General features: G+C 47.5%; 2 protein-coding genes across 8 annotated transcripts in view; one reads left to right on the forward strand and one right to left on the reverse strand.

Annotated features, from left to right (window-relative positions):
• PCGF2 (polycomb group ring finger 2) overlaps window positions 1–8,143 on the forward strand; it is a 41,643-nt gene extending 33,500 nt beyond the window's left edge. For 5 of the 6 annotated variants that reach the window (XM_059727012.1, XM_059727010.1, XM_019482558.2 and 2 more), the window contains one exon: window positions 4,170–8,143. In XM_059727012.1, coding sequence (XP_059582995.1) covers window positions 4,170–4,514 — 345 coding nt within the window. In that variant the 3' untranslated portion in view covers window positions 4,515–8,143. Of the gene's footprint in view, window positions 1–318 lie in introns of all 6 variants that reach the window. The other variant, XM_059727014.1, reaches the window with a different exon arrangement.
• On the reverse strand, window positions 6,122–25,776 carry CISD3 (CDGSH iron sulfur domain 3). Of its 2 annotated transcripts, none has more exons than XM_019482560.2 (3): window positions 25,209–25,776; window positions 21,560–21,688; window positions 6,122–6,583 (listed from the first exon to the last, which is right to left on the reverse strand). In XM_019482560.2, the coding sequence occupies exons 1-3, from the start codon at window positions 25,278–25,280 to the stop codon at window positions 6,527–6,529; spliced, it is 258 nt and encodes an 85-aa protein (XP_019338105.1). In that variant the 5' UTR covers window positions 25,281–25,776; the 3' UTR covers window positions 6,122–6,526. The 2 variants fall into 2 exon arrangements, with proteins under 2 accessions (XP_019338105.1, XP_006259774.3); XM_006259712.4 differs by lacking the exon at window positions 6,122–6,583 and adding an exon at window positions 14,354–17,146 and having other exon boundaries at window positions 25,209–25,767.
• Window positions 25,777–27,183: the final 1,407 nt, after the last annotated feature.

Genomic DNA, 27,183 nt, shown 5'->3' on the forward strand with positions numbered 1-27,183 from the left:
TCTGATATTTGAAGCTTCTACATGCTACTGTGAAGCTATGACTTACTGCTAATTATCTACAGGGAATAACTTTGGCCCTTGACAAATTAACCCTTCCTTTTGGCAGGGTGGGTATTTTTCCACAGTGGGAGACAGTAAGTAGGAAAATGGCAGAGCAAGACCAGTTTTATTTACCCAAAAAGCATTTAGCTCCTATTTTAAGTGCTGAGCATCTCTGAGTTCTGAACTAGGTGGAAACTGGCAGGCACTCTGTGTGGCCAACTCTCCTGATGAAGTTGGGAGTCCTGCAATATTTAACTGGGCTTTTTTTCTTTGTAGTTCCAGCAACTGGAGTCATGGGAATCTCAGTATTCACTAGAAAACAACTTTCTAGCCCTTATAATTTTGGAGAGAAGCTTGAAAACATGATCCTGGTTGAACCAGAAGGCAAATAAAAAAAAATCTCATTATGTTTAAGCCAGTTATGATGGTAGGGGCTTGTTTGTTTTGTTTTGTTTTGTTGTGTTTAAAACCCCAGGGATTTGACAGTACTGCTCTTACTGCCTCTGCAAAATCAAGCCGTAATTAATCTCACTGCCCTCACCACCCAGAAAGGGTTGGTGGCTTCAGCTTCAGGAGAGATCTGTGCGAGGGAAAGTGAGGGGCTGAAAACCGAGATCAATCAGAAAACATGTTTCCCGTGTTGACGCTTGCTCTGCTAGAGCGTTTAATTAGATCCAGGTGCTCTGAAGGGCCTTGATGCACACTGCCAGCAGGAGGGGGTAGGGGTGAACTTTCAGAATCAACATTCTTCCCATCCAGGAGGTGTCAGGCCTGGGTGCCCTGCAAAAATAAACCTTTTACTTTAAAATGGGGGAGGAGGAGGGGAAGGGTTCCGTTTCACAGCTTTAAGTGAGAGCTTCAGAGGTCCCTCCAGCAACCCAAGATTTCCTCATCTGGGGGCTTGAGCTTGCATGGTGCTGCAGTTCCATTTTAGGGAGGCCACCCTCGCTCAGAGCAGCGCTGTTGAAGCCAATGGTGGTTTGGTACCTTGTACCATCTGCCCAAGTTACCATGATTTATGCCAGGAGATGAAGTTACAGCTACTTTCACTGTGGGGCAAGCCGTTCCCCACTTACTACAGGGTACTGGCAGGTTAGTGGCCAGTATCAATCAGTTTAGAGAAAATGTTTAAGGATCTTCCATCACCTGTAGCTAGATAGGCGGTCTCTTCCCAGATTATAACTCTGGACATTCCTGTTGCCTATGCTAACCCCTGCACCGTATGGTCTCAGGCCTTTGCCCCTTTCTCTCTCTTGAATCTCACTGTGTTTTTGGTCTCTCTTACATGGTGATGATTGACTTACGAACACTTCCTTGTATTGGTTTTGAAATTGCTGCTTAATTATTTGTATCACTCAAGTATTCTTCTGCATAGGGGTGCATTTGAGAACATGCTCAGTTCTCGTAGGGGGGCCCTAAACCAGTGATTCTCGACTAAGGTGCTGCAGCACCCTGGAGTACCTTGAGATCTTTTCAAGGGTGTCACAGGTGCCTCACAATGTTAGCACTCTTAGGTATGCAAACTTGATTCACAAGAGAAACCGAGAGATTTCAAATAGGAATCCATTGTGTTAAAACCATTTTGACTTGTTGTGGGCTTTGCAACAGAAAAATTGCTTTATTATTTTTCTGTAGTCAAAAAAGGTGAAAACTAAGATGACTTTTTTTGAGGGGTGACTTGATCTAACAAGGGGTGCTTTGAATGTAAAAAGGTTCATGTGAGAAGTCCCACTGAAATCAGTATGAATGTTCATGTACTGAAGTGGCTTGTGAATCAGGGCTAGAGCGCTCAGCCTGGCACATGATGGAGCACTGCTTCCTTGGCAAACAGGCTAGAAAATTTTTTCTAAAGGTTTTTCAGTGGGATATTTCACTTTGCTGTGTGTGCGCTCAAAGATGCATCTCATTTGAATTTCCAAATCCTTTATCTTTTATTTCTGGAAGGCAGCCTGGAAAACTTTTACTGAGACTAGGTTTTAATTATCTGTTAACATCTGGATTCTTGATCCTCCTGGCAAGATATCTCTGCAGGAGCTGAGATTTTACAGGTGTATGTGGAGTGAACCACTGGAAATGTATCTGAATATGAAAAACATAGAAGTCTAAAGGTGCTTTGTACTACACTTACAGGCTGTATTCACCATTATCCTGCATCTTGTCATTTATATTGGTGGGTGCAAAAAAACAGTATTCTGGTCTGGTAGCATCTTTCATGTGCTTTGCCTTTAAGCGTCTACATCAGGAGCAGGAAATTACTATAGGTTGCAATTCCTTTTCCACTTCCAATAAGAAACCTAATGGAAAGTCTTCCATTGACTTCAGTAAAAGCAGTGTTAGTGCTCTTAAATTAATATCCATCTGTCTACAGTAACACCCATGTATTTGGAGTTAATTTTTTATTTATTGAGAAGGAATTTTGCTTTTTTGCTTATCTTTCCATATTAGATCACGATCTGTATATTTTACCAGGCATTGGTACTCAGCAGTCTGTGTGTTGCGAAAGGTTTGTCCTTGTAACAAACTTCTTAAATGTATAGTTAATGTTTAGTTAATGAGTGTGCACTATGGTCCCCAGATCCACCTTTTTTTAACTGTTGCAGTTAATATGTTGAGGCCTTTTCTGACAAGACTGTGCAAACAAATTCTTGTCAAAGTCTAGAACCGACCTATTGCTGGTAGTGTAAATGCTTTGTTTTCGGTTCAGTAATCTCGTAACACTTCACAAAGGAATCAGTTTCATTATTTGCATTTTACAGCTGGGGAAACTGAGGCACAAGGAGATGAAGGAAAAAGCCCACAGTTACTCAGCAGGCCAGTGGTGGAAATGAGACTTAAGCCCAGGTCTTCTGAGTAAGAGTTTTGTTCTGCTTTTTGTAGGATAGAAAGAAGTGCTTTCAAGTGCCATTGTCACTTTGTGTCACGTATCCAGGTATCCATTGTATCAGGTATCTATGATGTCAGGTATCCACAAGTCCTGATTGTCACATTGTTTTACTTTATGTAGGGGGCAGGTTCATCTGAACTCTGATTGTAGTTCTTAGCATTGAATTTAAAAGCAAACTCATGCAACAGGTTTGGGTTAAATCTCTCTACCTGCAATATTTTTCAGCCAGAACTTCAGCATTTTGTGTATTTTGAGAACTTCCAAAATGGAAAAAAAACTGATAGACAAATCTTTTTTACACTGCCTGAGCTGAGTAAAGGCAGGAAATAAATGGTCCAAGTGATTTTTTTTTTTAAAGTAAAACTATAATCCATATGGCTTTAATATCAGAGCTTGTTATTAAGGGGAAAATGAAGGGCACAAATGTATGTCAGGTAAGATTTTTTTTTAAATTGATGAACACTTTTTAAAGGAATATGATTGCCGCTTCTTTCCCATGTAGTTGTCTAATTTCAGAGTGCACCACCATCATAAACCATTCAGGGAGTACTTGGACTTTGAGTTTGGCCATTTTTTTACAGAGCGCTTCGCAAAATAATAGTGTAAAACTCCTGCTAGACTGAAGTCTGTAATATAACCCAAATGATGGAGTCTCCGCCTGCTCCTCCAGAGTAAAACTAGGCTTTAGTAGATTGTTGTTCTGATCTGAAGCCTGAGTAAAACACTCTAGAACAAAGCCTGGATTTGAGCTTTGTTGAATTGTATTCTTTTTTTATTTGAGGGGAAAATACCAGCTGGGCAACAGCATGTCGTGGCATCCATACAAATAAATCGTACGGATGATTTTTAGGGCAGGGATCAGCAACCTACAACCTGCAGGGCAGATCTGACCCATGGAGCTGGGACTGCAGTGGAGTTGGAGACTGGGGAGCTTTGCCCATGCAGTCCGGTGGTGGGGAAGCAGCAGTGGCAGCTGGGTCCCAGTGCCAGCCCCCTCAGACCTTAGTTGTGTCTTTCTGTCCCTCCTGCTGCCAGAAAACATTGCCAATCACTGTTTTAGGGGAGTTTTCCCAGGCACAGATGGCACTGAAATGTCTGACAGTCATTCACAGACTCTGCCTGTCTCTCCCTTTTTAACTTCATTTCTGAGCCCCAAACAGCCTGCGTGCAAATCTGGCATCCGTGATAATGAGAGAGTCCAAAGGAACCACCTCCACTGTTCTTCTTTCCCTTCTTCTGGCAGAATGGGCCCCTCCCTTTGAAATACCGGGTGCAGCCAGCCTGCAAGAGGATAAAATTGTCCCAGCCTGCAAACTCCGAGTGCACCAACACCAGCGGAGCCTCCGAGTGCGAGTCAGTCAGCGACAAAGCCAACAGCCCTGCCACGCTGCCTGCCACCTCCTCCTCCCTGCCCAGCCCTGCCACACCTTCCCACGGCTCACCTAGCTCCAACAACACTGCCACGAGCATCCCAGCCAACTCCAACGCCATGCTCAATGGCACCTCGAACTGCCACCAAATGCCGCCCTCTGCCAGCAGGGGGCGGAAAACGACTGTGAACGGTAGCACAGCTTCTGCCTTGACCTAAAGGCAGGGCCTAGGGCCTGACTTTTGATTTTATATATAAATATATATGTGTATATAGGAAAAAAAAATTATACATACTTATTTTCTATTGATTGACCAGATTAATTTAAAATGCAAATAAGACACAATTGTGGTTGAGTATTTTTTAAAATGATGCTTTTCTTTTTCCTTCCTCTTTCTTTTTTTTTTTAATTTTAACTTATGGAATTTGCATGTCCGGGAGCCCGTATTCATGTAATAGCTGCAGCCCCACCTGCTCATTTTCTATAACAGCCTCCCTTCCCCCACTCCCTGCCAAGAGAGAATGGGACTTAATGGTAATGGACACACAGGTAAGGATGATGGACAAAAGCCAAAAGCCTCCACCCTTTGTATATGTACATCTGTGGCTTCCATCTGTAGGGTGCGTGTGGCAGAGAATTACTTGTCATGTCTGATGTCAGGAGCCTTCCCAACCCATTGTTTGTTGGCTTGTTTTGTTGGTTTAGTGATGGAAAACTTAAAAGTCGGTGTGGAATGGTCTGTGCATAGGCTTAGAGGGGGAGAAGATCCTATAGGACATACCACCCTCTCCTCTGTTCGCACTTGCATGGACTTTAATCCAAAGTCTTGTCTGGAGTTAGGGCAATTTAGTAAAGCTCAGGTGATGAGCTAAAATCCCATGTAGACTCTCACTGGGACTTAAGTCACTTGGGAGCTGAAGTCTTCATGATGAAGTTTTGTGGGACGTTGGCTCCAAAGTCATTTGGGAGGCTGGGGGCATTTTCCCCCAGCACCTATTATTTCTGGAGCAGCCAATGGGGCATAGACTAAATGAATGGAAGATGCTTATGGAAATGACTTGGCCTGAATTTTCCGAAGTTAGTAAAAGCTGCTGTCAGCATTGCACATTTCTGGAAGTTAGGCCCCAGGGGTCATGGCTTTTCAAAAGAATTCAGGGCCAGGTATTCAGGGTCTCGTATCAACTTGCTGAATTCTTTTGAAAAATCTAGCCCGTGTGTTTTCCTCCCCTCGATTTGCTTTGGAATCTTTCATCAGAGGCTCCTTTAAAAAGGCAGCCTTTGTCTGGAGCCCTGTTGTAATGTGTATCATGTCCTATCTGAACAGTTGTCATCAGTGGGTCCTCATCAAAGGAAGATTCCCATTCTTGCACCTTCACTTGATAATGATCTATCCCTAAATTTGTGTGGGTGGAATAAGGAAGGGATGGGGGGGAAAGAGACCTTGGGTTTCAGGGCCACCTAAGCACATCCTATTTAGAGGGGGCTTTGGAGGAAATCTGAAAAGCTTTGAAGTGCAGGTCTGAATAGAGTTAGGTTGAAGCTTCTCCTTCCATTGAGAGTTCTGGTTTCCTTTTGCAGATTTCTAAGGGTATCTTGGGTTCTGACCCTGCAGAGACTTCAGCCCATGAATAATACTTACTCTGCCAGTCTCTGTTCATTTCTTACCTCAAATTAAGCCTGTAGCACAAAGAGCGAACTTTCAAGAGCAATTGTGTGACTTAAAGGCATAAAGTCCTATTCATTTTTCTCTTTGTTTTTCTTTTTCTGCAAAAGAGGTCAAAGGATTTAGCCCCTCATGCTCCAATAAATGGCAACAAGACATGAGTGCCTAACTCTCCTGGGCTACTTGTAAAATTTTACTTGGAAAGTAAGTCTCTACTTGGAAAATTTTGGCTTGGACAGCTAAATCATTAGGGCCTGCATTTGAAAATCTCGTGTTGCTCATCTCTTCTTGCCCCCCGCACCGCTATCTTTGCAGGATTGGTGCCTTAGTAACCAAGGAGTTATTCTTGTTGGAAGGTGCTGTTGGAGTCTTAGAAGCATCTCTGGTAGCTTTGGCTTTCCTGAACTTGAAATAACATGGTTAGGTGGGAAGAAAGATGACTAACGCCCATCCTGTACAGGAAACTGGGGAAGCTGTTCTTCAGGTGGGGTGATAGTAACCAGGTGGGGTGTCCAGAGGTGGGGTGACAAACTAAGTAGAGTTAATGAGAAGAGTGAAAACAAGCATTCAACCATAGGTCACCCCACCATCTGTTTTCTGCTCCATCCCCAAACGTTCTTGCTCCTTTAAAAAAAAAAAAAAAAAGGTCATAGCATTGTTTTATTTCCACCCCTTCCCATTTCTCTCCACGTCCCTCACGTTGGTTTAAAAAAAAAATGGTGCCTTTTAGAATGAGTTTGTTTTTTAGTTTGTTTTTTTTCTTTTTGTGAGGGGTGAGGAGTCGCAAAAGGGAGGCCGCTACTGTGTTCCTTGAAAGGGAGGCATAGATTGTATTGTGTGTTTGAGCCATGTGTTTGTCGCTTGTGTTTGTAAGGTTGTCCATGCGGGGGGAACTCGCGCAAGTTCCATGGGGGTGGGAGATGGTATTATCTTCTGCTCTCTAGTCCGGACTTCCTTACACTCTGACATGGGTGTGTGTATGCGTGAGCCATGGGGGGGGGGGAGCAAGTTTCTTCAGTCTCAAAAAGCACATGTTCCCCTGGGCATCTAGACCCAGGGGGTTTTGTCTCCCCCTTGGTGGAGTGAATGAATAAATAAGTGCCTGCAGATCCCAGGGACAGGAGAATTCCTATCTGGGGCAGGAAAGTGTCAAACTGCTGGGTAGGCAAGGGCAACTCTCTCATCCCAGCTCCATCTCCACAGGGTGTGCATGTGGGGAGATCGGTAATAGGAAATCTGAAAAAGCATTGAGAACCAAAGGAAAGTGGCAAGGGAAGTGGACATAGCCAGATCCCAAAAGTCAGGAAACAGACTTGTTTTTTTAACTGTTGCTCCAGATAATTAAGAAGAGGTGTCTTGGCTAAAAGGAGCCAGTGTGGGCACAGCCCCATGGCCATAGGCATAGAAAGATGGGTAAATCTTTCTAGGATGCTACAGGAGGGCCTGCCCCAGGATGTGATACCCTGGCATGAGTTAAATCTTGAAGGCCAGTCGGGTGAGTGGGGTCAGCCCCTTGAATTAGCAGGCTGCCAGTGGGTGCCTTTGAAAATGTTCACTTCTGAAGGAACGCGTGAGCCAAAGGCCAACGAAGCTGCATGCTGGCTTTTATGTAGGGTAGGGAGCGGAAGGAGGTAGAATTTCCCGTATGGGGCAGCCAGAATGAGCAGAGCGCTTCTTCACTGGACTCATGGCTTGGGGTGGAAGGGGGGAAGATGAGGAGAGGGTTCAATTGGCAAATCTGGGAGATGCCCCACTATACCCATACATTGCCTCCTGGGATGGGGAAGTGCCCTGGTAACCTGCAGAGGGTGGTAGAGGGGCTCTTAGTTGCCATTATTCTTAGTCTTTTTGTTTCTGTTTCTTCCCCTCCTAATGGCTGGGGGCTGGACTGTGAACTCAGTTGCGTTACATGGGGCTTTGCCGGTCAGGAACATTCATCCCACCCCCCTTCTCCTTGTACATAGGCCAAAATGGACTACGTGAGGCAGGTGAAGTGCCTCAGTGTTGGGGTTGGTTTGGGTTTTTTCCTCCCCGATATGGTACAAACCAAAATTGCTCTGTATGTTTGCATCCTGTATGATGTTTTAATGTCCTGTAATATATTCTGATATTCATATATCGTTATTGGTTAAACATTTGTATAACTATACAGCTTTGTAAATGTAATAAATGCTGCAGATTGTCCTTCAACGTGTCTGTGTGCATGCAGGTGTCCCCATCTGCTTACTAGCAGACATCGACAAGCTTGGCTTTTCATTGATCAAGACATCCAGCCCTCCATCTGCCTGCCTGTCCCACCTGCCCATCAATCATCCATCCCTCCTCCCCACTTCCCCCTGTCATGCAATCCAGAGGGCAAAGTCTAGTCTGACTAAGCTACTTGCACCTCTGGGAGCCCAGATTGACTTAATGTTCCACGTTCTTATAGATTTTAAGCACTCGGGATAACAAAAAAATAAATAAATCCCTATGGCCAAATCCCTAGGAAGGCAAACAGACCCCTCCCATTTCCTTCTGTTCCTAGCTAATGGCCCTGCTTCCTTCTTCTCCACTAATCTGCCCCTGCCTGGGATAGGTTTGGCTTGATTTTATTGTACCTCTTCTATCTGCAGTTGCAAAAGCAGAGATGAGTGGCCATGTCACACTAGGAAAGAGTCTCTGTTCAGAGAGAAAGTGTGGAGTGATTAGGGACCCTGCTGGAATGGGAATGTAGAGGGCTGGGTTCTGTTCCCAGTTTGGCCACTGGGGTGTAGAGGGCCCTGGGGGAAGTCACTTTTACTCTGCCCATGGGTTTCCCCATCTCTAAATTAGCAATGACAAGAGAGCTAAAAAATGCTAGGGGCATTGTCCTATTATCCTGGGTGCAGCTTAGGTGCAACACTAGCCACTTTTCCTCATCTAGACAAAGCCTAAATGACGTTAGAGGAGGGCATGCATTTATCAAATCCAGAACGATTTGGGCTAGGGATTAAATCTATTCTCTCTGGCTATGAATAGATGTTGCATTTGTCCTGGGAGAAAGTCTTTTGTCCCAGGATCAGACAGACCTCCACGTCCACTGTTCTGTTTCAAGTCCCTCTGCAGTATGCCAGATAAAATGCACTAATGCTTTCCCCCAGGACATTCTGTTGTACGTCTGTATGGTTACTGCGGTTCGTTCCAGGGACAAGTCTGGCAAGCAGTGTGCTCTTGCTGGCCAATTCACAGCAGTGCAGCATGGAAGGGGATGTGTGTAAATGACTGTGCTGCTTTTTTAATCCAGGTCAAATCCAGGAACAATCAGGCTATAAACAGATGACTACCAGGTTTTGACTCCATCAAAACAGGTAGGGACAATTGTTTGCATGGGTAGTTTGAATGGCAGTTAATTCAAATCAGCCTTGATTGTCTGGGGCTAAGTGTTAATTTAGATGCTTCTCAGGTACTTGAAGTGGGACAATGAGTGCATACCTCTGTAGGATCCCAGGATAAAAATTGTGTTCCTGGATAAACCAGTTGTCCATTTTTTAGCCTCAGTCCCAAATGAAACGTCTGTTTACACAGCCTTTGTGGCCCTCCTCATCCAGGATCCAAATTTTCCAAAGGTGTTTAGGTATCTAACTCCCATCAAAACCAAGTTAGACTTCCAAAGGCTGCTGAGAGGTCACTAAGGGCCTGGATGTACATGTCTATGCTAGTGTGAACTATCAGTTTTGCCTGCTGATGGAAATGAAACAAGGATTTTGAGTAGGCAGCTGTGTAGCTATCCTGAAGCAGCTACATGCAGTAGGCAGCTATTGCAGCACACCTCTACTAGTTGATGGGGACCAGGCATTATGGCCAACCTTGCTGGCAAGAGTGCCACTGATTTAAACTTTGTCTTCTCCCTGAGTACTTCTCTGATCCCTGTCCTCCAAGAGGCATACCTGATAGAGTTTGCCCTGGGGCACCAGAATGGAGGCAGGGGGACTCAGCTTCAGCCATGTGGAATGGTGCAGGGGAAGGATGCTGCTGTGAGAGGAGGTGTTGCTGCCAAGAGCCAGGTTAATGCTTCCCTGGCCCCACAGCTGACACAATTTTGTATGGGGACCAAAGATCTAACGCCTTGAAGTTGGCAGTGGCATCAGGTTCAGGGAAGGGTTAACCTGGCTCTTGGTGGCAATGTCTGACAGCTGTAATAGAGTGCTCTGCTCCTTACCTCCACTCCTGCACCTCCCTTTACTAAGTGCCTGGGGCTTGTATGCCACACAGGGAAGTTGCATGCAACACTTAGGAACATGCACTGTGGGCTGGCTACCCCCATATTGGGTAGCTTGTCTTCAGTAAATGACTGCTCTGGGGAAAAGATGCGGGCACACAGTGCCTTTACTGGTGTAATTTTATCCCTGATTTTGCCTGGGGTATTAGCACAAGTTACTCTGGTATGAGGTTGTATGTTTGCTCCTCTTTTACACTGGTGCAGAAACTATGTGGCATGTCCAAGGTTTGAATTACACTTTGACTCTTGGGGGAGTCTGCAAAAAAATGAAACCGGTTCCTTGATTAACAAGTCCACCAAAGTGAAGGTGTAATCCGGTTGGAGACCCGCCCCCCCCGGTTACGATTTTCAAATCTTACGGGGGGCAAATCTTACGGGGGGCGGGGGGAAAGAGGGCTTGTCTCTTATGAAGGGGGGCTTAGCCCTCACCCGAGCTCCCCCTTAATTTTTACCCACATGCCCTATGTGACTTGCCCAGGGTCACATAGGCAGCCTATAGGAAGGATGGAACTTGAATGCCAAACTCCTGGGATCCAGCCCAATGTTTTAAACTGTGAGACCATCTTTCTCCCTGGATTTCTCTGCTACCTGAAAGAGAATTCCCCTCCTGCCATGAATCTTCTACCAATGAAAGACTGATTCTTAAAAATCGATCCTGTTCTATTTGCTCCCCCCTCCCTAAACTCCTTGCCAGACAGTGACAAACCATTGTGTCCTCTGTCACGTAAGGAGCAATAAATCAGGCCAGAAAAAAAGAACTGAGTCTATTTTTTAAAGTGAGATGGCATCAGCCCTGATGCACACATCTGGGAGCCAACTTTCTCCAGCTCTCTCTCTTTCTTGCCAAGTGACAAGAGTGGCCATCAGAGAAATCCCTCTGGCAACTGATTTCAATTGCCTCCACAATGGCAGAGGTAGTAGGGCTGCCACATGCAATGATGCAAATGAATTTTCAGCAAGGTCCTTGTGCTGATACCTCCCTGTCTTCTCATTAGCAGAGGCCTTCCACAAAGGGCCTGATCTTTTCCTTGTAGAGCAGGGTAGGGTGTGCAGCTCTGTATCACCTGAGCCCCCACAAACCAGACTAAATCTTTCATATCTGGCCTCCTCATTCATGTAAAGCCACTGAAGGCCAGATTTCCTAATGCAATATGCCAACACCCCAGCCCTATGCATATAAACCCAGCCTAAACTCTGACCAGATGAATAGTCCCATAGGACTCCTCACTTGCTTCAAGTGAAGCACTTGTAGAGTGCATGCAAGCTTCGGGGTCCACATGTAGGCATCTACACAAGACATGGGCTCTTTTGACTATCCAGCCTCTAAAGGGTGATTTTCTGAGGTGCTGAGCACCCAGGCCTTCCCATAGTTTTCAAGAACAACTGAGATCCAGGCCCCTTGGTTCTGGTTGCTGCACAAACAGAGCAGAACACAGGCTGTGTGTTTATTTCAGCTTGCTGGATTTTATATATTAATGGATGACATTCCCCAGAAATAGAGTGGGGGACAGGCAGAAATGGTGTTTTGGGTAAAAAAAAAAAAAAAAAAAATCCTACTCAAAATATCAAATTTGATGATTTCTTCCCTATCCCCCACTAGATTGGGGGCTCAACACTTCTGATAGTCAGTCTAGGACACTTATGCCCTTGCTTGACTCCCAGAACTGGAACCTAAATCAATGATGTACTGACCCAAATGGGCCAAGTTTTGAATAGTGCTGAGCACCAATGCACCAGGCCAGCATTTTGGAGCAGTTCATCTCCCATTCCCCACTTAGATCCATGAATACAAGGTGAAATGTTCTAGGGATGCTATGTGCCTTGTGTACCAACCCTCTGGGAAGATCCAGCTATCTGTAGAAGCAGATAAAGCTTGAGATAAGCTTGAGAATCTGTCTTTTGCCATGGTGTCACCTGGGAATGTGGCTCTTTGGAAATTGGACAAGCCCTTAGCAAATCTGACTACTTCCAGACAAGCAGCTCTTTTACTGGAGGCCACCAACAATGGTGCCAGTAGTACAACTCTAGAGTCTAAACAGCAAGTTTTACAGGCAGTCTGTATATCTCCAGCAAAAGGCCCTTGTTCCTGTTAACTAACAAAGGCTGTTGTCACATATGGGCCAAGGCTCCTTAACATTTTATGCCATGCAACAGTCCTCCTAGATTTCACTTGATACCCAAGGCACTCAATAGCCATCCAGGAAAATAATTTGAGGGAGGGGGTAGAAGGTCCAGATGGAAAATATACTATCAACAGTCATCTGTATTTTCTTCTGATTCCCTCCTGCCTTCTCCCAGACCAATGGGGGGCATTAGGTGGGGGTGGGGAGGGAGGGGAAGGTTTTAATCTCAGCTCAAGCCCATTCGTTGGGTAATAGGGATTGATTTTTGGATGGGTTGCAGTTAAAAAGAACTTCTAGCAGCTGCGCTCTGATGGGCACAGGTACCCACGCCCTTTTCCAGCATCTTCAGAGTCTGCTAAAGTCTGAGGTTAGCTCCTGCCATCCTAGCTCCAGAGGGGAGGATGAAGTGCTCTTCCCTCTTTGCTGGCTCCTGACAGCTTTGGCATGTCCCACCAGGGGCAGAGGCCCTGTTAGGTATCTCATAAGAATCCAGCACTGGGTTTTCCAAGACAGTGCCTGTGATGTGAAGGGATGATAAGGGGGTGCCCAGGTTTGGGATGGGGGGTGGAGTCTGTCCAGGCTGCCCTAGCAGGGAGATAAGATTAGGCTTCAATGCCAAAGGAGGGATGCATCCCCTGCTGCCGCCACAGAGAGCTTCCTAAGAGCTATCCCCTAGCATGGGACTGGGCAATCAGCAGGTTGGGGGGAGGGGGCACATTCAGGGTGAGGACTTTCCTCAGCCCCATTTAACAGCAGGGGGAATGTGACCTCAGCTGATTGCTACAGTCACTGAGTGAGGACTTGCTGCATTGACCCCCTTCCCAGCCAGACATGCCTATTTCGAGCCCCCCCAGTTTGATCACCCTGGGACAAAGCCTTTGTTGGGGCAGTCCGGCTAATTCTAGGGTGAAAACAGATGGGGGCTTTGACTCCCATCCAAACAGGGCAGGACAGTTGTGTACACATTTAAAAGCAGTTAACTCGAATTAGCCGCATTGCCCCAGAAAAGAAGTGTTCATTCAGGCTGGAAGTAGACACCTGGCTTGATTTGGATTTGGGTTTGATTCAGATTTGAACATCTTGTCTTGCAGCAAACCCCAGCCCTTAAAAGTGGGGAAGTACCTGGGAAGGATCTGAATTAACACTTTGCCTTGGAACAATTGCAGCTAATTCAGATTAATTACCAGTTAAGCTTCTGATTAGTCATATCCCAGACTACTGAATACCAAATTAAACTGGTTGTCAGTTTTTTAGCCTGGGATACCTCACAGGTGCTTTTGGGGACAATGGGCTTGTCCCTCTGTAGGATCCCAGGAAAAAGGGCTTTGTCTCAGGGAGAAATCTGAGGTCTACTTGTGAAAAGGGATGCATCGTGCCCAGGTTTATTTTCCAATCAGTCAGAACTATTTAGGGAGGATGAGATGAGAAGTGGGCCAGGGAAATACACCACACGGGTTGGCACATACGCAGACAGTGACTTTAGCTGGTGCCTCAATACTGTTCCAGCTAGAATCACTTCCACCACATTCCTGCCCGAACAAATGAACCTTAGAGTTGCCAGGGCCAGGATACCCTGAATCATTGCAGAGGTGGAGTTGAAAAGGATTGTGTTGCCTTGGGCAGAGCACTGCCCCCTGCTTTGGGCTGCTTGCCCATTCATTGCAAGGGGTTTAATGCAGCCAAGAAACACAATCCCCCTCTTGCCCCTGGGTGGCCCAAGTGGGTGCCAGGACTTGCTCAGGACAGGGGAGATCTGGGCACTGAGTACATGGCACTACCCTGGAATCAGGCCCCTGTCGCAGCCCCAGGCCCATCACAGGCTGATCAGGGCTCTGCTCTGGGTTTCCACTGGCATCAGCTCAAGTGAAGTCACTCCGGATTGACCCCAGAGAAAGTCTCTCTGGCAAAGCTCCTATAACCTACTTCAACCCCAGTGCAGGGTTATGTCTCCCTCTAGCGGCCGGACCGTGCAGGGTGCCTCTGAGCCATGTCCGCTTTCTTGCTCTGGTTGCAGACTTGATGGAGATGGAGCCATTTAGTTGGATGTCAGTATTTTATTAACGGTTTCACAATCAAAGCACACATTTATGAGAAACAGGTCCTCCAACATCATCTCCTAAGGCATGGCTTTGTGGCTGGGAAAGCTGATTCTGTGAGACAAAGAACAACCTTGCTTCCAGGCTGCAAGACAACTGGGCTTAGTTTAATACTGCAGTGGTGTCTGGAAGTCTCGGGTAGGTCTGATTCCCCCACTAGTGACTTATTTGAGCAGAGCCTGCTCTTGAGCACTGGTAGACATAATCTCCTCTGATTTCCAGAGAAGCCTGTTAAGATAGCCTGATCATCAGCAACACTTCCCCCTCGCCCCACCTTTTGGATGAATCCAGGCATCCTAGTTTTGTGTATACCTAGTAAACCAAGATGAAAGGTTTTAATTCTCTGTTGCCCTGGCAACCTATGCCTTCATTCACTCTAGAGCAAAGCAGGTATAAAACACAGTCATTCTGATTGGTTTTACAACCTCATCCATCTGATGGCTTTGCATTGCTGAAAATGACAAAGCAGCAGTGACTTAGAGCTGAAGGGCAATGTTTTCAAGAGCTCAGACATAGCTTGGACCTCATGCTATGCTGAAATTTAACTTTTACACTGACCTAGCAAACCCAAGGCAACTTTGGGCATAGATACTCGTACCAGTTTAGCTTGCAGTCAAAGGCACAGACTAAAGTAATATTAGCCAGTTTTGAACTATTATAAGTGTCCTCACTATCAACATTGAACCATTTTAAGTAAATCAGCCTAAAAAATCAGCCTTTTAGTCTAAGTGGTAAAACTGGTTTATGCAGCCAGTTCTAAGGCACTTTGGAGCCAATTCCAATGACTTCAGGACCTGTGTGAATTTTTCCCTCAGTGGAGTAGTGAGTTTAGGCTGTCAGTTACAACTCTGTCCATCATTTTCAAAAGACATTGAAAAAACCATTAGTCTCCCAGACGATCTGCAAAATGCCCTTAGGAGAACAGACACAAGAGAGGAAACAACAATTCAAGTGTTAAAAATAAACCATGACTGGAAAAAAAAGAACATGGTTGGCTTGGGGATCTTTTGGCTTCTTTTATATGCATTACTAAGGCCTGAAAGGTTGCTTGAAATAACTTTTCCCTGCTTATGTTAGGCCTTGCAATTTACAAATTTGTACTAGGATGCTTACTGCTGTAAGCAGTGCATTTCGTTTTACGTTGGTACATACTCCAGCATGGAAGCAGGTATAGCAGAATAAAGGTACCTTATATCTATACAGCTTGCCTCTCATAAAGGTATGAACACCTTTATACTGGCATAACTGCATCTACCTGGGCGGGAGGGGAAGTGAGGGGATTGTTTCTATCATTAAAGCAATACAACATGTGTCTTTAGAAAATGCTTCAGAGCTCATCTTTCCTGCAGGTGCCTATGGAAAGAGGAACTGATAGGGTGACAACAGTGACAACAATGATATAAAGGAAGTGACACATGTTGTACTTTTTTCTAATTCTACCTGCTTAAAACGTGGGGGGGGGGGGGGGGCGTTAAAGTTGCACTGCTAGGGGAGTGGGGATGGTTTAAAGTTAAAAGGAGCTGATCGGCAATATACCCAAATGAAACTTCCTTGGCTGAAAGTCCCTGTTGGTAGAAATCAATAACCCTTCTGCTGGGAAAATGTCCAATTCACTTCTGAGTCACCCAACCAACACGTGGAAGCTATACTCAAGGGATGGTCACACAAACAAGTTATCCTGCAGTTAAACTGGGGTAAGCTGCCTCCTGTTTAACCATGGGGCCAGAATGTGCACACGTAGTTGCCAAGTAGTTGATGTGCCGCTATTCTACACCCTAGCTTACCTAGTGGTAACTCATTCTTGTATCTGCAACATAAACTCAGGCACCCCCAAGGGGAGACACAAACCGGTTCTCTCTCTCCATCCTAGAGATGATGTCCACCAACCCATTTTACAGACCCTTTAGTGAGATTCCACTCTTCCAACCATTTATACATATGCTTAATTTGACTACCACAAACCATCACACATCATTGTTTTGCTCTCAGCTAGGAGGCAGGGAGGGGATACAGCTTCAACTGGAACTGAAACCAGAACTATCAAAGCAGCCCAAACCTAGCTCTGATGATGAGGCTGGGAACAAGGAGGACTGGGAACAGCCCAGTCATGCCCACAGATAAGAGTCCTAAGCCCTAAAACCATGCACATCATGCCCTATTTGTTTCTCCAGGCTGGGGCTTTCTTTACAGAGATTTTATTCGTTTGACAAGGCTCGAGTCACACTGCACACAGGGATGATGTTGCTGACCAAACCCAATTCCTCGTAGTTCTGGCATTTTCTGTACGATCTTGCTAATTTTATTTTGGCAGCTGGGTGATGATGATGCCCCAAGCTTGGGGTTTGTAAGGTTCATGAGCCTGGGCAACGTAGAATAACATGAAGAGAGAACCAATGTTGAGCAGTGTAGAACTCTGACCCAAGGAGCTGGAGGGCATTGGAAGCCTGCCCGAGTCCTTCCTGCAGTCCCTAAGCCCCAGTTGGCACAAGGGCTTTGAAACCCCAGACAAATTGTGTGGCCCTTCATGGGTGCAGGCCCTGGAAGCACCTCCTCAAGGCTGTTTGGGGAGTTCTGCCTTCTGAATGAACTCCTCCTTGTGGGTGCTGTCACAATAGGGTGGGGACTGGGTGTGCTTGCACCCACACAGCCAGGCCGTCTTGGGCTCATCCAACTTGAACCTCAAGGGAGTGATACCTGGAGTCGCTTTTTTATGGGATCCATCACAGAAAGGCTGCAGAGCAAAAAAATTATAAAAAAAAAGAACGAGTTTGTACTTGGCAAACCCGGGCTGTCAAGGGTGGTGCTGCTGGGAAGGAGAGACCTGCACATGGGATCAAGCAAGGGGACAGGAGTTCCCTCTCTCTTTGGAGTACAGATGGCCTCAAAAGCCTGAGAACCTCAAAGTCTCTTGCATATTGATCCTCACACACGTTGATCCTCATGGCTCCTGGCAGGTGGGATGTGTCATCCCTGCTGCAAGATGCCTAATTCCCACTGATCTCTCTGTAAGGATTTCCTTTGCCTGAGGTCACACCAGCAGCCCCTCAGGTCACCCCACATCTCCCCAGTCTCATACTAGCACCCAAACCACTGGCCTAGTCTCCCTCAGGATGAGGTAGCAAAATCTCATGTCAGGGCCCATCTGCATTTCCATAATAGACGGGAAATCATTAGAGGCTTCTCCTCTTCCCTAGCTCTCCCCTTCCCTCACCAGAGATCACCATGAGGTGTCTGTCTGAGGATACATCATTATCACACTTGTCTCTTTATAGAGGGGTAAAGGACAGGACAGCAAGGGAGCAGCAAGTCTTGTGACACAACATTGGCCATTTCACCTCTGGAGTTTGCATTGATCCCCAATCCACAGGAGTCGTGACCATTAAATGTGACACATTTCCCCCATAATTTGAAACAAACGTACCAAAGCCGGGCTCCTCTGGAACTCCGAGCAGCTTCGCTGAGAACTAGGGCTTGCATGGGCAGGGGGAAGAACCCGGTCTTTGTGAAAGACCATGAAGGAGAATTCACTGGCAACCCCTACTAGGTCTTTATACTTGACTGTAACCAGGAACAAGAGGCTCTGTCATTAGTAGCAATAGTTACTGTTGCCCTTAGCAATGACCAGCTCTGCTTATCTATCTGCAATGACAGCATCAAGACCCCAGGTGGGGAGGCCTTCACATCACAGCCACCTGCTGTATCTCTTGTGCCTACATTACAGCTCTGACAGACTCTGCAGATATTGCAGGATCCCAAGAAAGCCCTGTCATAATCAGGCAGTGGAAGCTTCATCAGTCCCCTAGATCAGTGGTTTTCAACCTGTGATCAGTGGACTCCCGGGGGTCCACAGACTGTTTAAGGGGTCCATAAAAGATTTCATAGACATTCGGGCTGGAAGGGACCTTGGAAGATCATCGAGTCCAGCCCCCTGCCCCAGGGGCAGGAAGTCAGCAGGGATCATAAGATCCCAGCAAGATAAACATCCAGATGTCTTTTCAAGGCGTTCAGAGTAGGTGCTTGAACCACCTCCGGCAGCAATCTATTCCAAACCTTGGGGACTTGGACAGTAAAGAAGTTCTTCCTTATGTTCAGCCTGAAACAGTCATGGAGGAGTTTGTGACCGTTCGACCGATCAATCAAAAGTATGTTAAAATCCACACTTACAATGCAAAGGGGTCCACACCTCTGCCTGAAATTTCCAAAGGGGTCCACATCTCCTTTCAAAATTTTTTAGGGGTCTGCAAATGCAAAAAGGTTGAACACCACTGCCCTGGACAAAGCCTTAGAAATCTGGAACTTTGTTCAGAGGAAAGTACCAGCTACTGCAGATAGATAATAAAATGTTCCTATTAGGACATTTCATTCTCTTTGCCTAGAGGCAGAGACTAAGACAACTAAGAAGAGACTCTGGATCAACAAATGCCACTTCAGCGGCCACCTGCTTGGAAGGTGCAACACAAGTGTTCACAGGCAGGGAGGGCTTCTAAGAGAACACAGGTAAAATTCAGCTCCCACACAGCACATTTAACATGTTGCATTAGAATCAAAGAAAAAATAGGGCATGAAGGTTTCTCCAGAGGTTATTGAGTCCAGGGTGAGAGTCAACCTACAACATGAGTGCCATAAGGGACATGGGCAGCCTCCATGTGTGGCACATGGCAAATTGGGGAGGGGATGGGCAGCACTGCAGCAGATAGGGCAAGAAGCAGAAAGCAGAGCAGGAGATAAGGCAGGAAGCAGAAAGCAGAGGACCAGAGTGGGCAGAGGAAGGGGGCTGGAGTGGCACTTGAGGAGGGTTTAGTGCTTATTTGTGTACGACTGCCAGAACAGTTTCATAGTTTGTAAGGTCGGAAGGGACCCAAGCAGATCATCAAGTCTGACGCAGTTGGCTCCCATTGATCTAGTCAAATTCCCTGCCAGAGGTAAGATCATCCTTATCCAAAGCATCCTATCCAAATCCACTTTCTAACCTATTAGTAAAACTACAGTCAACTCTGACACAACCACAAGGCAAAACACCCTAACATGCCACAGGGGACAACAGTGGTCAGATTCTGGAAGACAGTCACCCTGGCTGGGGCTTTGGTAGCAAGTGCAATGTAAAGGTGTTTTGTCACAGAAGTGGATGGAGAATGGTTGCATTTACTATGCTCAATTAGGGTTGACCTTTCAGTGCAACATCTGGGAAACATTTGGGATCACAATAATTTCCAAATAAGAAGAGCAAACAATGGACCTTGCTCCATCTTTCAACAAACCCCAGCTTTAAATGGGAAGAAAAAGGAGTGTATTAGGCCAGCAGAGTCCGCCTTGGGCTATCATAGCTCAGAGCTGGGAAGAACTCAGGCTAAGGTGCAGCCAGTTTATTCACCAGTGAATTTCTATAATGACCTCACAGACCCAAGCCTTAAAACACCAGCCTCTGGCTACTACCAGCCTCAACCAGGGGTGAGTTAATTAAAATACAATAATGGTAACTGTTAGAAGTCTTCCTCCTTCATGGCACAGGGCATCACTAACTGATGGGCAGCAGGCTCGGCACAGCAGAACCTTATCAAGAAGACACTGCCCTATTGCCAGGTTAATCCTGAACTGTCCACCAGGGGGCCTTCTTGCTCCTTCCTCTGAACCTACTACCAGCACCTACCAACCTTGGAGACCTACTACTGGGCTAGATAGTGGTTTTCAACCTTTTTTCAGATCCCTAAAACGTTTTGAATGGAGGTGCGGACACCTCTGGAAATCTTGAATGGTGGTGCAGACCCCTTTTAATGATAAATGTGGATATTCACATACTTTTGATCAATCAGCGTGATCTTTTGCGGACCTCTTAGACATAGTCTGCAGACCTCCAGGAGTCTGCGGACCACAGGTTGAAAACCACTGGACTAGAGCAGTGCCTCTCAAATTGCTGTACGTACAGTCTTGGGGAGTGTACAACGCTCTCTGTGGGTACACAAGAAGAAGGAATGGAAAAACAAAAGGAAAAGTGACTTAGACAAATTGGAAGATTGGGCCAAAAGAAATCTTATGCAGTTCAACATGGACAAGAGCAAAGTCCTACACTTAGGAGGGAACAATCCCATGCACCGATACAGGCTGGGGGCTGAGTGGTTGGGCAGCAGCTCTGAAGAAAAGGACATGGGGGCTACAGTGGACAATAAGCTGAATATGAGCCTACAGTGTGCCCTTGTTGCCAGGAAAGCTAACGGCGTACTGGACTGCATTGGCAGTTGTGTTGCCAGCAGGTCCAGGGAAGTGATTGTTCCCCACTGTTCAGCACCGGTGAGGCCACATCTGGAGTACTGTGTTCAGTTTTAGGTCCCTCACTACAGAAAGGATGTGGACAAATTGGAGAGTCCAGCAGAGGGCAACAAAAGTAGTAAGGCAGTTAGGGGACATCAGTTGTCATGAGGAAAGACCAAGGGAACTGGCTTTATTTAGTCTAGAGAAGAGAAGACTAGAGGGGATTTAATAGCATCCTTCAACTACCTGAAGAGGGGTTTGAAAGAGGATGGAGCTGGACTGTTCTCAGTGGTAGCAGATGTCAGAACAAGGAGCAATAGTCTCAAGTTGCAGCAAGGCAAGTGTAGATTAGATATTAGGAAGAATTTTCTCACTAGGAGGGCAGTAAAGCACTGGAACAAGTTACCCAGAGGGGCTGTGGAAGCTCCATCCTTGGAGGTTTTCAGAACCCGGCTGGACAAAGCTTTGGCTGGGTTGATCTAGTTGGGGCTGGTCCTGCTTTGAGCAGGGGTTTGGACTATATGACCTCCTGAGGTCCCTTGCAACCCTAACTTTCTATGATTCTATGAAGAGAATGAACAACAACTCAGAGGCCTCTGGTGGAAGAGGTTCTTATGCCATTGCAGCGACAGCACGTACTCATATAGGTACAACACAGTACAATAAACTTTCAGAGGGGCACACAGCCCAGAAATGTGTGAGGAACACTGGGCAATGTGACACAGCGTACAGGAATCCCAATAGCTTTAAGAGTTTTTGAGTAAGACAGGGGTGTCCTTTTAGATCAAGCAGGGTTGGACTAGTTAGGCTAACACAGATGATTTTAGAGCTGTATGACTTGTGAAGGGGTGATGGGGCAGGGAGATGACAGGCAATATAGAACAATCGGTGGAGTTACCTGTTTCTTGCTGTGGCCACAAGCACACCAGGCATAAAGCTTCCCTGCTTTCAAGTCCACTTGGTACGGGTGTTTGGCTGCAATTGCTGGCTGGGCAGGGGGCGTGGAGGACTCCGAAGATTTCCTTATCTGTGGACAACGAGGGGGAGAAAGGGAGCTCAGATCTCAGGCTCTGCTGTAAAGAATCTGCCCGGTTAGGTTAAATGCAGCCTGGAGGGAAATAAAAATATTTTTCTTTTTTTAAGACCTCTTTGTTCTTCCCTCCTGAGGGAAGGGGTGAAACAAGAAACCAAAGCACTGATCAATTATAACAGCAGCAGGGCAGCCTGGGTTAGTAAACAATGCATAGCCAAGGGTCAGAAAACCTGGGATCCATGCCTGACTGGCACTTCCTTGCTGAGTGACCTTGGGTGAGTCCCTTAAGCTCTATGGGCTTCTGTTCTCGCTCTAAACCATCCTTTGTTTCTATGGCAAAGTCTTTGTGACAGGACTGCATATCACTGTGAATCTACAGCACCAAACACGTTCAGGATACTGCATTATTATTATTAATGTACCCACAGAAACTCACTGGGAGGGTTCTTCTATCTCTGGGAGATGGCAAAAATGTCCGGCAAAAATGTCCTGCAAACATGCACATATTTACTGCCAGTGAAGTTGTGATGTGAAGATGCCACAGCTGCAGTGGCTTGGGAAGGGGCTTTGTTTCTTAAAAGTAATTAAAACTCTTTTCTACTATATGCAGTCAGTAAACAAGGGGGGCTGGGGAAGGAGGGACCCCCCCTCCTGGTCACTTTAGTCTCAACACAGAAGCAGTTGAGCACTTTCTACTTGTGAGATTCCAAAGTGACCCAGAAAAAAAGAAAACATTCTCACTTTTTTTTTAATCTCTCCTTGACCAGGAAGAAAAGGGCCTCCAAAGCCTCTAGTGCAGGGCATGGCCACCTTGTGGCACAAGTGCCACAAGTGACATGGGCATCCCATGTGGCACACAGTGGACCAGGGAAGAGCCAAGCAGCACAGTGGGAGATAGGGCAGGGAGCAGAAAGCAGAGCAGCAAATCTGGCAAGGAGCAGAGGACAGGAAGCAGAAAGTAGAGCAGCCAATTAGGAAGGGGGGGGGAGGAAGGGGATCAGAGTGGTACTGGGGAAGTGTGCAGGGCTAATTTGTGGCGTGCCTGACAAAAAGATTGGCTCCCACTACTTTAATGGGCCAAGTGCTAAAATGCAACTCAGGAGAGCTGTGTCCTGTGCCTGCTCCAAGGCCAACAAATTGTAGGAACCTGGGTTAGTCTCTTCCACACTCTGGATGGCTGCTTTCAATTCCTTGCCTATAAGATAGCAAGCTCTGGGGCAGGGACTGCCATTCATTACGTATCTGTGCAAAGCCTGGAACAACAGGCCCTTGATCACAGCCAAGACCCTAAGCTCTACTAGCAGACAATGATATTAAAACAACTACTGAAGTTATAACCTACCACCAGTCTCCCCTGACTGTGGGTCAGGGATGCATCCTTCACCATCCTTTACCTCCATACAAAGTGTGTGCGAGATGCTACCATCCTTACCTGTTAGTATTTTACAACCCATTAGCACCGACCCCATGGAGGACTCAGACCCTTGGGGTTGTCACATTTCTCTTGAGAACCAATGGCAGAAGTCACCAGCCTGACCAGGCCCTGCTACTCAAGCCCTGTGGGGTGTAACACTTCATCAATATGCTAAAGACCGTAGGGACTATTTGATTTCTTTTTTTTTTTTAATAGTTGTTGCTTCAGCATAAAGCAGTCATGCACAACAGACACTGGGCAGACTTGATCATGGATCTAAAATAGTAATAATATTATAATAACAATACTAGTAATAATAATAGTAGTAATAGTATGCAGAATGGCATACATAATTACAGTACACAGTTGCTTTTGCCAAAGGTCCCTAGGCCCACTTCTTCGCAGGTATTCTGGGCTCCCAGGAGTCAGGCATTTCAGTTCATTGAAGGAGCTGGGCCATTGAATCCAGCAGGAGGACAAAGACCACTGAAAGTCCCTGGGATGCAGGTTCCTACGTCACTACATACAGAGAACTATTGTCAGGGTCAAAGTCCCAACCCTGTGGTGCTGATCACATGCAGCTCCCCCAGCTTTGCGACATCCTACCCTTCCATTTGCTCCAGGAGAGATGGGGGTTGAGGGAGGAGGTGGATTCTCAACTGGATGTTGTAGCACCCTGGGCACCATAAAGTGTGCAAACATTGTGAATCCAAACAAGATTCACAAACGCAGAGATTTCCAATAGAAGTTCCCAGGGTTGAAGGCCTCCTGCCCTGCTCCTTGCAACTGAAGAATGACTCTAGGATTTTTCTGTAGTGAAAAAAACTAGTCCAGAGGGGGGTCTCAAGTCTGAGGGGATTGAGAACCGCTGCTCTGGGCACCAGAACAATGGGAAGAAGCCACCAAGCAGCAGGGAGGGACAGTGAGCTGGATGCATGTGGTCATAGCTGGCAAGCAGGGGGAAGAGGGGGCAGTTTTGCATAGTTTTGACCCCCACTAGTTTTGCACGCCCCCCAGCTTTGCACAGCTGATCTACACACATATATGCACAGCTCTGCACAGCTGATGGCACACACAAGTGTACACACAGCTCTGCATGGCTGATCTACACACACACACGTGGACAGCTGGTGTACACACGTATGCACACACAGATTTTCTTTACATGGCTGATCACACACATGCATGTGCGCTCGCATAGCTCTGCATGACTGATCTACATACAGAGCTTTGCACAGCTGATTTACACACATACATATGCACACACACAGCTTTGCACGCTGATCCACATAGGCACACACACACACACATGCATGCATGCACATACAGCTTTGCCCAGCTGATCATACACACACACGGCTTTACACAGCTAATCACACACATGCAGATGTGCACGCACACACACAGGTTTGTGTGGCTGATCTGCACACATACATGCACATGCATATGCATACACACAGCTTCACATAGCTAATCACACACATTTGCACAGCTGATCACAAACACACACATGAACGTACACATGCACACACAGTTTGGCATAGCTGATCCCCACATGTGCACACACAGGTCTGCACAGCTCATCATATGCACAGCTTTACACACACACATGCACATACACATGCACAGACAGCTTTGCATAGCTGACCCCTACACACAGAGGTTTGCACGACTGATCTGCACCCACACATGCACACATTTGCAGAGCCGATCACAAACAAACAATTTTACACAGCTGATCACACACATGCACGGGCACACGCACACAGAGTCTGACATAGCTGATCCCATGGACATGCACACACACAGGTTTGCACATCTGAACTGCACACACATTTGCACAGCTGATCATACACACACACACAGCTTTGCATAGCTGTTCCCCACACACACAGGTTTGCACGACTGATCTGCACCCACACCCACACGCACGTGCACACTCACACCGAGTCTGGCATAGCTGATCCCCACACGGACATGCACACGCGCAGGTTTGCACGGTTGATCTGCGCACGCACACGTGGGTGGGGGCTGGTCCTCCCACCCAGGGGGCGCGGAGGGGTTGGTGCCCCCGGGGCCCAGCCCCGCGCTCCGTCCCACCTGGCCCCGCAGCGTCCTGGCCCCGCGCCCGCTCATCAGCGCCACGAGCGCGGCCGGTCTGTGCAGAGCCATGGCGCCGGCCGGGTCACCTTCCCGGGGCCGCCCCGCCCCAAAGCAGCCGCTCCCGGAAGGCGCCGGCAGGGCAGGCCGGCCGCAGGAGGTCCCACCGCCGCTGCCGCCTCCAGCTCCCCCCGCGCCCGCGCCCGCCCGGGGCCTGCCCTGCTCCAGCTGCCTCTGGTCGGGCCGCGCGCTGCGCTGCGCTCGGGGACGCGGGCCCAGCCTCCCCCCAGCCGGGAGACCTCTGGGACTGCAACAGCCCGGCGCCTGGGAAAAGTCACAAGCAACTGGAAAGCGGAGGCAGGGTCCCAGGTTCAAATCAAGGGGTGCTGAAGGGCACCCACCGCCCTCCCTCTGGAGCCAGCCCAGTGAGCCCGCCCAGAGCCGTGAGCAGAGGAGTGCCAGGAAGACAGCCTGGTTCCTTGGCAGGGGAAACACCACGGATCTGGGTCCATGGGGGCAGTTCTCCTTAAGCCCTCCTGGGGTGTAGTACCCGTCGAGGTGTTAGGGCTTAAAGCCTATTTTATGGGAATGGGAGGCTCCTCCCTAGCTTGCTCCTGCAGCTGTACGGACGAGGGCAGGTGAGCCTCGGGGGCACCTGAAACCCAAGCTGGGCTTGGCCTGCACATAACATGCCTGCCAAAAGATGTTGGAAATATCCTCCACCCCCACCAAGGGCTTCAGATGTTTGCCGGTTGTAGGGCCACTTATGGTTCTAGAGGGACTCACAGATTTGGGTTTAATTTGGCTGATTTGGCTTTGAACACAAAAAAATTCTTAAAAAAAAAAAAAGTCCCCCTGGCCAGAACCTCCTTCCTGCTGTGGTAGAAGGGCAGCTTGGCCAGAGCCAGGAGGAGGTTGACCAGGAAGCCCTGGGGCTTGGTGGGGCCACAAACAGGGAGTGTGTAACAAAAAAGGCGCAGGGAGAAGTGCAGCCAGACCCTCAGTGAGAGGTTCTGGAAAAGGTGGAAGAGGGGCAGCAACCTGGTGCACTCAAGGTAGGCATGCACCAAGCATAGGCAATGTGTAGGGAGGGCATGGGTGGCAAGTGCCAAACCTAAAATTGGCCACCGCTGATGACGCCACCTTTGGGCAGTCACTGCTCACCACTCTCCCCACCATGCTTCACTGCTGACACTGCCGCGACCGCCTACTGGTGGTCTTTACTTGGCCTTCCCTCGCCACAGATGTCACTGTGGCTACCTGTGGGCAGTCCCATTCGGCCTGCCCTTGCTGCCAACACTGCTGTGGCTGCGTACGGGTGGTCCCTGTTCACTGCCAACATGCCCCCGCTGCTGCCACCTGCAGGTGGTTGCTGTGCCCCCCCCAGCCTCAGGTGGCATGTATAGCGTGCATGGCACCAGGCTCTCCTGTTGGCAAAAGGGGCAGGTCTCAGTAAAGCACCCCAGATCCATACCCCTGGCAACGGCTCTGTAGAGGAGCTGCCAGCTGAGGTGCCTGATGGCTCTTGGGCTCAGGGTGGAATACAGATTTGATCACTAGGGACTCTCAGCTCTGCCCGTGCCTAGTCAGGTGGCAGTGGCAGTGAGCATTTGTCTTTATGGCTTCTCAACCACCTTCAAGATGCTTCCTTTCACAGGTGTTAATGGTATTAATCTTCTACTTAGCAAGCTCTTTTTTTTTTTTCCCCTTTGCAGTCTTTAAGCTCCTTCTAGAAATGGGGCTCCTGTTTCACAGCCCATCAGGCTGCTTTTAAATCTAGTGAGAAACAAATGCAGGTGTGGGAACACTAACTCAGGCATGGAAACTCTTAGTGAAGCACTGAGTGTACTGGCAGGATTTTGATGTGCCGTTCTGGAACGTGGGCCACAGCCTGCCAAGCGGAGCTATGAGCCTGATGAGGGAGGCTACTAAGAGCACATCATGGATTGCTGGGACAAATAAAAGATAAAATAGG

The sequence above is a fragment of the Alligator mississippiensis genome, chromosome 4 (genome assembly GCF_030867095.1).
Source record: "Alligator mississippiensis isolate rAllMis1 chromosome 4, rAllMis1, whole genome shotgun sequence".
Classification (NCBI taxonomy): domain Eukaryota; kingdom Metazoa; phylum Chordata; order Crocodylia; family Alligatoridae; genus Alligator; species Alligator mississippiensis.

What these genes read in the sequence shown, in the direction of transcription:
- CISD3 (XM_006259712.4), bottom strand. Translation starts at nt 25,280, where the DNA reads ATGGCTCTGCACAGACCGGCCGCGCTCGTGGCGCTGATGAGCGGGCGC. An exon ending in CCAGGACGCTGCGGGGCCAG is followed by an intron (nt 21,689 to 25,208) that starts GTGGGACGGAGC and finishes CGTTGTCCACAG; the next exon opens with ATAAGGAAATCTTCGGAGTC. An exon ending in GTGGCCACAGCAAGAAACAG is followed by an intron (nt 17,147 to 21,559) that starts GTAACTCCACCG and finishes TTTGCTCTGCAG; the next exon opens with CCTTTCTGTGATGGATCCCA.